General features: G+C 41.8%; 1 protein-coding gene across 1 annotated transcript in view; it reads right to left on the reverse strand.

Annotated features, from left to right (window-relative positions):
- The window catches only part of MYBPH (myosin binding protein H), a 10,593-nt gene extending 6,286 nt beyond the window's left edge, over positions 1–4,307 (reverse strand). Inside the window, 4 exon segments of the mRNA XM_074264664.1 lie at positions 1,914–1,949; positions 2,164–2,331; positions 3,098–3,232; positions 4,039–4,307. Of these exon segments, the coding sequence (XP_074120765.1) occupies positions 1,914–1,949; positions 2,164–2,331; positions 3,098–3,232; positions 4,039–4,246 (547 nt within the window). The 5' untranslated portion in view covers positions 4,247–4,307.
- Between the last annotated feature and the right edge of the window lie 6,273 nt (positions 4,308–10,580).

The following is a 10,580-nucleotide window of genomic DNA, read 5'->3' on the forward strand; positions in this document are numbered from 1 at the left end:
TTTTATCAGGATAAGATTCTATTCTCCTGAGCAATTTAAAGCACTTTTTCTGGACTCTCTGAAACCCAGTCCAGCCTATCCCTAAAAGATTTTGGTTTGGCTCCCAGCTCTGGATCCCACTTCTTTGTGAATGGGTCATTTCACTTCATTAGGCAGGATGTCACAGTGGGTCTTGGAGCCAGGAAGAAACGAGTTCAAATTTGGCCTTAGCTGCATGTCTCTGGGCAAATCACTTAATTTTTCTGTGTCTCAGTTTCCTTATTTGTAAAATTCAGCTATTGAAGAGAATGATCTCTTCCATTTCTATATCCTATCATCTTGAACCTCAGATTCTTGATCTATAAAATGAGATTTGGCTGAATGGCCTTCCAACTTTAAATTCCAGTAGCCCAAGCCCCCCCTTTTTTGCCATGGAGACCCCTTTCTTTTCTTAGAGGGCTCATTTATAGCTCTGTGGCTTTGCCCTGGATTGTCTCAAAGACTTGATGGAATTCCAACTCTCCTGCTCATTATTATAGGTCAGGAAGAGAGAAATGACCAGTATAGCAAGGGAAAGAAAGAAGGAAAAGACATGGATCCCAGGACACCTGCCTCTTCATGTCATTCTCCACCCTAGGGCTACAAATGATCCCTAGGGAGCATATCAGACCAAGTGACTCATTGCCATTAAGATACTGAAACATGATCAGCCCTTCCAAGGCAGTAACTAATAGGAATGAGGCTAATGCACCCTGCAAATAGAAATATTAGTAACAGGGACAGAGTGGTTGAGTTCCAGGGTCCTCAGCCTGCCTCTTTCTTTCTCCAGATCTGTTCTTCTAGAATCCTAAGATTTAAAAAGTAGAAGTTTGCAGAGAAGTAAACTTATTCAGCACCCTCATTTACAGATGAAGAAACTAAGGCCCAATTAGCTGGACTGATTTGGCCAAGCTCATACTAGTAATGAGGAATATCCATCTAACTCTGAATCCAGCGCTCTTACCTATACTTCCTTGTCCCCTTCTCCTTAATTCTGCTCCCCCATTATGGATCTCATGGCCAGACTACATCCTGATTTGGAAACCCTCTTAGCACCTTCTCCAAATAGTTCTCTCCACTCCAATCCATCCTCCTCTTAGACACTAAAGAGATTTCCTAAAAGCACAGGTCTGACCATGTCACTCTACCTCCTCAACAATCTCCAGTGGCTCCCTGCTGCCTTCTCTGCTCTGGCACTCAAAACCCTTCATAACCTGCTCCCCTCCTACCTTTGCAGTCTTCTTATACTTTACTCCCCAACGATCTTCCATCCAGTGCAAGGCTGCTCTGGGTATTTTCTCTGACTGTGCCCCAGGCCTACAATATTCTCCTTTCTCATCTTCACCTCAGTTTCCTTTAAGTCCAACTAAAATCCCATCTCCCCTAGGAAGATTTTCCCAACCTCTCCTAATTCTGGTGCCTTCTCTCTATTAGGATTTCCCATTTTATATTGTCTGTAGCTTGTACTTATCTGCTTGCTTATTGTCTCTGCCATTTGTTTGTGAGACTATCTTTTGCCTCTCTGTATCCCCTACACTTAGCAGGATGCCTGCCACAGAGTAAGTGCTTAATAAACTCTTATTGACAGGTTGGCTGACTGAATTTCAGCCTTTTAGAAGAAAATGGAACAGATTGATGAGCCTTGGGTGGGCAAGAGGCCTGTTTCTAGGCAGTAACAGAGACTGAGATTAGGTTGCCAGAGGCCTGTATTTTGAGGAGATCCTGAGGCTAGCATTTAGGAAGCAGATGATATTCTGGAAAGAATCATAAATCTGAAATCAGAGATATAGGTTCACACTTCTGCTGCTTACGCCCTGTATGACCTCAGGAAAATAATTTAATATCTTTGACCCCAAGTTCCCTCCTTGTAAAATAAAGTAGCTTGATAAAATGACCTCTAAGGTTGTTTCTGGTTCTAATTCTAATGATCTCTATTTTCCTTCCCTGAAGGACATTTGTTTTAGCATCCTGTCCCTCAGACAGGGCAAGGGTCCAGATTGAGAGGACCTTTGCTGCTTAAAGGATCTGAGGAGACATGGCTGGCCAGGGTCTCTCTTCCCCTCTCGAGGCCTTATGGTCCCCGTGCCTCACACATAGCTCTAGGAGGAGTGGCTGGGAGATGAAGGTGAGAGAATGGCACTTTACCAATTAATTCCTTGATGTGGACAGGTTGGTCCAAGACAGCAGCAGGGCCAACACCCAGTGGGCTCACAGCAGATACTCGAAAAAAGAGCTTGTTTCCGATAGCCAGGTTTCGCAGGGTATGCTGGGTGACCATCATGGGCTGTGCATTCACAGGTACCCATTCTGAGGCTGGGGAACAATGGGAAATGTCAAGTGAGAACCTTGAGTCCCAGAAGCTGATCACTTCGCTGTATGATTTTGGGAGAAGTCCTTCTTTCCTGAGCCTCAATTACTCCCCTTTCTCCTTCCCATTGCCCAAGATATCCTGTATCTCAAGTCCTTTCCAGCCCCACCCCCCCCCTCCTTTCTGGGATCTTAATCAGGGACAGGGCTGCTGGAAACCAGAGGGGGCATGAAATCTGTGCAAAGTTACCCAGCAGGAAAAACCTCATTAATTCTATGGGAAAGAAGGGGCGGATGTCAAAAAGCACAGCTAGAATCATTCCCTTTACTTTCATTTTAGATACTTAAGAGAATCTTGGAGGGGTTGGGGAGATGGGAAACCTTTTCCATCGTCATCTCATTGATTTCTCTGCCTTTAATCTAATTCATCAGACTTTTATTCAGCTTTTAATATATGCCAGGTGCTATGATAAGTACTAAAAATTACTGGATGACAAATAGCACAGGCCCTGCATCAAGGAACTTATAAATCTATTCTGGGTACTGAGCACTATCAGATAAATAGGTGGAATAGGGAGAGGTAATAGGGGACATCTAAAGAAGGTCCTCCCCCAGTCTGGACGTCCTTCAGAAATAGAGATCTTCTTGATTTCCCTTGGCTTTCCCTGATGGAACTAAGCCAGATATAACCTGAAATCTTTTGCTAGCCGAAGGGTTTGATAATCTTGTGCTTTAGTCACCCTCCTCTGTCTCCTGGTTCTTGGCTACTCACCTCCCTCTAGACGATATTCCAGCACGTAACCCTTTATCCCCAGCCGTCCCAGGCTTTCTGGAGGTTCCCAGCTCACAGTCACTGAGCTGTCACTCACATCCTCCACAGTCAGCAGCAATGGGCAGCTGGGGAGATCTGTAGGGAGAAGTCCTAGGATTAGTGGGGTCAGTGCCCGACTGCCCCTCCCTTCCTTTACCGTAATAATGATGATGCTGATGATAATTTTGGTTTTTGCACAAGACTTGTGATTTTATCAGTGTAGAGGAGAATCTTCCCCTATTAATGCAGATGGACACTGGCTCTGGAACTTAGAGACTTGAAAATAATGATAATAATATCATTTATATAGTATTTTAAGGTTTGCAACAACCCTGGGAAACAGATCCTATCATGATCCCATTTTACAGATGAGGAAACTGAGGCAGACTACCATTAAATGACTTGTCCAGGATCATATAGTAACATTTAAACTCAAGGTTTAGTATTTTTAAGTCCAGCACTCTATCTTCCTCACACCTAACTGCTTAGGGAGTTGCTTGGATGACTTAAATGTTAAGTTATGTTGATTATGTGATTTGCCCAGGGTCACAAAACCAGGACATTTCATGCTGATTACAGTGGAAGAGGACATTACAAATACTACTTCACAACAAATTCACAACAAAACTGTGAGGTACAGAGAATAGAAATGATTATGCCCAATTTATAAGGGAGAAAAATGAAGGTAGTTAAAGTTTTGTCCCACACATTGAAGGTAGGATTTAACCCCGGTTTTCTTCTCAGTCCAAATCCAGTGAGGTTTTTTTTTTTTTTTTTTTTTACTACTGCATCCCAATGACCATTATAACTCACATTTGGATGCTATTACAAAGTGTTTTCCCTCTTAGTATTTCCGCCTCCCACCTCCACCAGTCACTGTTCTCACTCCCTTCTCACTTCACCTTCACTTGCAGGTGGGGGCTTGGAGACTTCAGGGGGTACTGGGCTAGGCTTTTCTGAAGCTGGTTCTCTGAGTTCTGTGGCTTTCTCTTCCACGGGTTCTGGAACTGCTTCTGCTCCACTTGGCTCCGGGGTGGGCTCCTTGGAGGGTTCTGAAGCCTGTTCCTCTGGCTTGCAGGCTGGGGTCTCAGCCTCTGCTTCTCCAGGCATCCTTGGGTGGGTATGGGCTCTGAGCTGGGGCTGAGCTACGCAGGTAGGTGGTGGAGGTCTCCAGGGCTCCTGGGTGACACGATGCCGAAGTGAGGGCTTATATAGTCAGTAGCCACCCCGCCTCCCAACCAAACTATTCCCAGCTGTGGGGTCAGGTCAAGCTCGGGGAATGAAGGGGGGGGGAGAAAGTAGGGAGAAGGCCAAGGCAGTTGTAGCCAGGAATAGCTCCAGGGGGAGGGGCCCTGATAGCCCCCTGAGGAGTTAGCTCCTCTGTCACCCCTGGGAAGCTCAGAAGATCTTTTAGCACCCTCGTGCTCCAGCTCGGGGGGGATACCCAGAAGGTAAGGAGGGCACCTGTTGAGGCAGAGGGGGTCAAGGGACAGGAAGAGAGGGGGAAACTTTCACCTGGAAAATGACTAGATCAGATTTCAATTGGTCATTTTCCATATGCTCCCTGGGGACTGCACTAACTGACCAGTCAGGTGCCCAAATGTTCTGATAATGTATGACTAACTTTTCCTCCATGGAATATTTCCCTTTAGCATCCCACCCCAAAGCCTGACTTCTTGGCTACGGTCTTCCTGGCTCTCTCATTTTGCATTTACGATCCCTGATTTACCTTCCCTCTCTCACCCCCTGAGAAAACCTTTGTTTGTGTTGGGCCAAGTGAAGCTACAGGGTGAGGGCTATGGCGAGGGAGGGAGGGACTTGCGGATACCTAAGGTAGGAGAGAGATCATCTGACAGAAAGCCTTTAATCAATCAAGCCAAATGGCAATTGACCCTCAAAGGGTCTAGGATTCCATGTTTTTGTTGAGTTGAAGTGGCAAGATATTTGGTTTCTCCAGATTAATTTTCTGTGCCTCAGTTTCCCCATATTCAACAGAAGAGGTATTCAGTTATGAAGTCATCAACAACTGCTAGTTCTGTGGGACAGGGAATGGGCTAAGGATGGGAGGTGGAACTTAGAGACATTCTGAGTGAGGATTACCACCTCTTGAATGTCTAAATCACCTTGGGTTTCAAGTGCCACTCTTATTCGGGTAGGAGATGTAGCCAAATTCCCTTTTTATCCTATGCTTCTCTCTCTCTCTCTCTCTCTCTCTCTCTCTCTCTCTCTCTCTCTCTCTCTCTCTCTCTCTCTCTCTCTTTTTTCAAAGGGTGAGTTCTGGAGGACATTTGGTCTGGGAGAATGGTCTCTCATATGTCTACCCAAGAACCTTGCAGTGTGTGTGTGTGTGTGTGTGTGTGTGTGTGTGTATGTGTGTGTAAGAGTGGAGGGGAAGGTGGAAAAAGAGAGGAAATTGTGTCTGAGACTTACATAATATTTTGGACAGTGGTGGTGAATATTTGGTAGTGTTAGGGTACCTGGGTCTCTTCCTTCCCCATTAATGCTTGCCCTCTCTGCCAGGTGACTCATTATCCTGCAGGACAGGGGGTGGACCTTGGAGACCCAATCCTTGACCTTGGATTCTGACTCTGTGGCTATAAGTGACTGTGAGTAAGCCCACAGCACCCTGAGTCAGCCCCTGGAGAGCATAGTATCAAGCTGGAGATGGGGGGTGGGGAAGGAGGAGAAAACAATCTATGATTCCTGGGGCATCAGTAATCCCTGGAATAAAGGGTAAAGTCCCAAAATCAGAGCTTTTTTTCTAGTTATCCTAGATTCACAGACAAGTTTTTATATGCTTTGCCCTTAGGCAAGAATTCTGCCCTTGAGATCAGATATTCCAACTGGCTTCAGATTTCTAAACAGTTAATGGGTATCTCCTTCCCTGCACCTGGAACTAGCTTTGCAAATAATTAAGTCAACTTGACCATTTGTCCCCATGGAGAGAAGTTATCCTAAAACAGCAGATGATTCCGGAATCATTTCCCTTTGGTTTTAGATACTATTTACACTTATATTTGAAGATAATTGTGTGAGAGATATCCCTTGCATCAGAAGAAATGGGTCAGCTCCTCATCCTGTATCCTGGGACTATATTCACTAATTCTGAGAATAGATAGTATTACCTCTTAACTAGCCTGAATATATTTAGATCAGAGCTGCCTTCAAATATATAAAAGACAATTATATGAAAGAAGGATTAGATATGGGATATTATACATATAACATGTATAAAAACAACAGCTAATACTTATATAGTGTTTACTACGTGCCAGATACTTTGCTAAGTGCTTTACAATTATTTTCTTATTTCATCCTCACAGCAACCCTGAAAGGTGCTATTATTATTATACCTCTTTTGCAGATGAGGAAACCGAGGCAGACAGAATAAGTAATTTGTTCAGGGTAACACAGCTACCCCGAGATTACATTTGAACTCAGTTCTTCCTGATTCCAGACACAATCTCTGTCCACTATGCTTCCTAGCTCTATTAACATTTGAGTGGGATCAGGAAAGGAAGAATAGCAAGGAAGCCTGTTTGTCTAGAACACAGGTTGGCAAGGGGAAGCAAATGTGAATTACATTTGGAAAGAGCTTGGAGACTAATTATGGAGAATTTGAAATGCCAAAGGAGTTTCTATTTTATTCTTAAGTATCTCAAGTAGTAGCAATACAATCCAAAATAATTCCCATAGACTCAGCATGGAAAATGCCATCCACATCTAGAGAAAGAACTATGGAGTCTGAATACAGATTGAAGTATATATTTTCATCTTTTTTGTTTGTTTTTTTCTTTCTCATGGTTTTTCCCCTTTTGTTCTGATTTTTCTTTCACAACATGACAAATATGGAAATATGTTTAGATGATTGTACATGCATGACATACATTAGATTGCTTGCTGTTTTAGAGAGAGAGAAGAGAAGGAAAGGAGAAAAAAAAAATTGGAATCCAAAATTTTACAAACATGAATGCTGAAAACTATCTTTACATGTAATTGGAAAAATAAAATACTATTAAGGAATAAATAAATAAATATGTTAGCAGGAAGGTGACACATTCAGCTCCTAGCTTGAGGAATATCTATTGGTCAGCAGCTTGCAGGATGCATTAAAAGAGGAGGCAGGTACTCTGATAGACAATATTTTAGGTGAGAGGCAATGAGTTCGAGACCTTGGGTGCTACATGAGTGAAAATGTGGTGCTGAAGTGAAAGATGAAATATATAAGACTTATATTGTTAAATATGAGAGTTAAGGATGACATTGTGACTGGAAGGAGGATGGTGTCTTTAATAGAAACAGGGGAATTTGGAGTAAGAGAAACTTGAGAATGGGGATCCATGAACTTGGTGAGAAAAAAATTACATTTTTTTTCATTAATTTCTACATGAAAATTAACATTTTCTTCATTATAAATTTTTAAAATCCCAATCATTCTGAGAAGGGGTCCATAGACTTCATCAGACTTTCAAAGATGTTCATGACATACAAAAAATATTAAGAGCCTGTAGTTTAGCAGGAAAGATGAGAAGTTCTGTTTTAAGCATATTGACTTTGAGATGTTTTAGGGCCATCAACTAGCAAGCATTTATTATTAGTGCTAATTACCATTTATATAACACCTTAATTTTATAAAGTGCTTTACAAATATTATCTCATTTAAAGGTCTCATAAAGAGCTGAATCAAATTTGTAAAAATACAAGTCATTCCCTAATTGATAAATGGTCAAAGGATATGAATTTTCAGATGAAGAAATTAAAGCCATCTAAAATTACATGAAAAAAAATGCTCTAAATCATTACTGATTAGAAAAAATGCAAATTAAAACAACTCTGAGGTACTGCCTCACATCTCTCAGATTGGTATCAGGAAAAGACAATGGTAAATGTTGAAGGGGATGTAGAAAAACCGAGACACTGATACATTGTTGGTGAAGTTGTGAAACAATCTAATCTTTCTGGGGAACAATTTGGAACTATGCCCAAAGAGCTATAAAATTGTGCATACCCTCTGACCTGGAAGTTCTATTACTGTGTCTGTGTCCCAGAGAAATCATAAAAGAGGGGAAAAGGACCTACATGTGCAAAAATGTGTGTAGCAACTCTTTTTGTGGTAGCAAAGAATTGGAAAATGAATAGATGAAGAAATTGAGATAGACAAAGCTTAAACTACTTGCCTGGGGTCACATAGCTAATATAAGTCTGAGGCTAGATTTGAATTCAGGTCTTCTGAACTCCAGGTCCACTATTTTATCCACTTGGACACTTAGTTTGTACTTAGGTATCTGAAATTGGGCTAGATGTCAAGTGATACAAAGATAAAATAGTCAGTGCCCTCAAAAAGTTACATTTTCTTGAGGGAACCATGTAACTACTTTCTAAATATATACATAAACAGGTATTGGGTAAGGGGAGGTCCTAGAAGTTAGCTGGGTCTTTGTTGGCCATTGACTCAGAGCTGGAAGAAATTTTAGAGAAGGCTGGAATAGAAGATTAGACTCTAGGGAACTACTTCTGTCACTGAAAGCAGGAGGAACCAAGGATTTGGGGAAGGAATGAGATTTGATATAGTGGAGAGAGAACAGGCCTAAATTCAAATTTCACCCTGGTCAGTTATTTTCTACGTGAATCTGATTGTCACTTAATCCCTGTTATAAATGGTAACAGATTATTGAAACAATATTTGTAATGTATCATTGAGATAATCAATGACAACAGATAAGATGAAATCATATTCGCTTGACAGTGCCTGGTATACAATAGGCACTATATAAATGCTTGTTCCTTTCCCTTCCTTCTGTCTGCCTCAATTTCTTCAACTGTGAAATGAGGATAATGAAATGAGGATAATTTCCCAGAACTATAGTGAGACTCAAATGAGATAATATTTGTAAAATACCAAATATAATGCCCGGCACACAGTTAACACTCAATTAATGCTTGTATCCTTTCCATCTACCTACTTTAGAGATGAGTAAACTGACATATAGAGATTTACTTGGCCAAGATGATTCAAGTGGCAAAATGACAAAAGTTAGGAATGAACTCAGGTCTTCTGCCTACCACAACACCTAAGAAAAGGTCTCAAAAAGAAAATAACCCGTGCACCAACCTTTGAAGGACTCTAGAGATTCTAAGAAGTGGAGGTGAGGAGAGAGAGGGGACAGCCTGGCTAAAGACATGGAGATGGGAAATGGGATGTTTCCATCCAGAAAACAGGAAGCAGGCCAAGTCAGTTAGAATGTAGTGTGTGAGGGGGAATAATGTTTAATAAATCTGGAATGGTAAGGAGGAGCTAGGCTCTGAAGGGGTTTGAATGCCGAACAGAAGACTATGTGTTTTATCCTAGGGACAACAGGGAACCACTGAAGCTTCTTGCTTCATTCTTTAACATTTTATCTCCAGTGCCAACACAGTGCACTTAAAATACTTTTGATTAATTGACTGAGCAAGGAAGTGACAGAGTCAGCTTGGTGTTTTATAACATCACACTAGCAGTGGATACATATCACACTATGTGGAATTAGGTTGGGGAAGGGACAAACTAAAGGTTTTTGTCCAGTTGTTGTTCAGTCATGTCTTTCTCTTCATGACCCCATTTGTAGTGTTTTGGGCAGAGATATTGGAGTAGCTTGTCATTTTCTTCATCAGTTCATTTGACAAATGAGGAAACTGAGGCAAACAGGGTCACACAGCTAGCAAGTGTCTGAAGCCAGATTTGGATTCAGGAAAATGAGTCTTTCAGGCTCCAGGCCTACTGTGCCATCCACTGTGCCACCTAGCACATAAAGACAGGAAGCCCAATTAGGAGACTTTTGCAATATTCCTCCTTCTCTTCTTCTTCTCCTTCCTCTCCTCCTCCTCCTCCACTACTCCTACTTCTTTATCTTCTATTTCTTTTTCTTCTGTTTCTTTTTCTGTCTCTGTCTGTCTGTCTCTCTTTTTCTTTTCCCCTTCCTTTTTTCCTTCTATACTAATGGAGAACCAATCAAGTCTACACTCCTTCCTCCCATGTCCCTACCTCTTTACTCTAATCCAGGGATTGTTCCAGAACTCCCACAGGGGATACCAAAGACTAGATCTGGTCTGACCCAAGTTAGACTATAAAAGAACTCATAAAAGATCCAGAAAGAGCTACATTCCCTACAATATTTCCTTAGCTTCTAATTTCAAATCTCACTTGTTAGGGGCTGTGGCTGGTGGTTTTATTTCTTTAGTTTAAGGTTTTAACCTCTTTCTAATCTTTAACAACAGAGGGGCAAGTAAAAAAAGAACCAGGAACTGTAAATGATACAGCCTGTGAGAGAGAGAGTTAACTAGAGAGGAGAGATCTTGTGGCTATTGGCTTTGTGGGGGCAGGACAGGAGAAGTCAGGAGGAATGATTTATCAGGGAGAATTTAATGAATGTGTGGGGTGTGAGGGGAGGCATAGAAAATAAAATTT

This window comes from Sminthopsis crassicaudata, chromosome 4, assembly GCF_048593235.1.
Source record: "Sminthopsis crassicaudata isolate SCR6 chromosome 4, ASM4859323v1, whole genome shotgun sequence".
Lineage (NCBI taxonomy): Eukaryota > Metazoa > Chordata > Mammalia > Dasyuromorphia > Dasyuridae > Sminthopsis > Sminthopsis crassicaudata.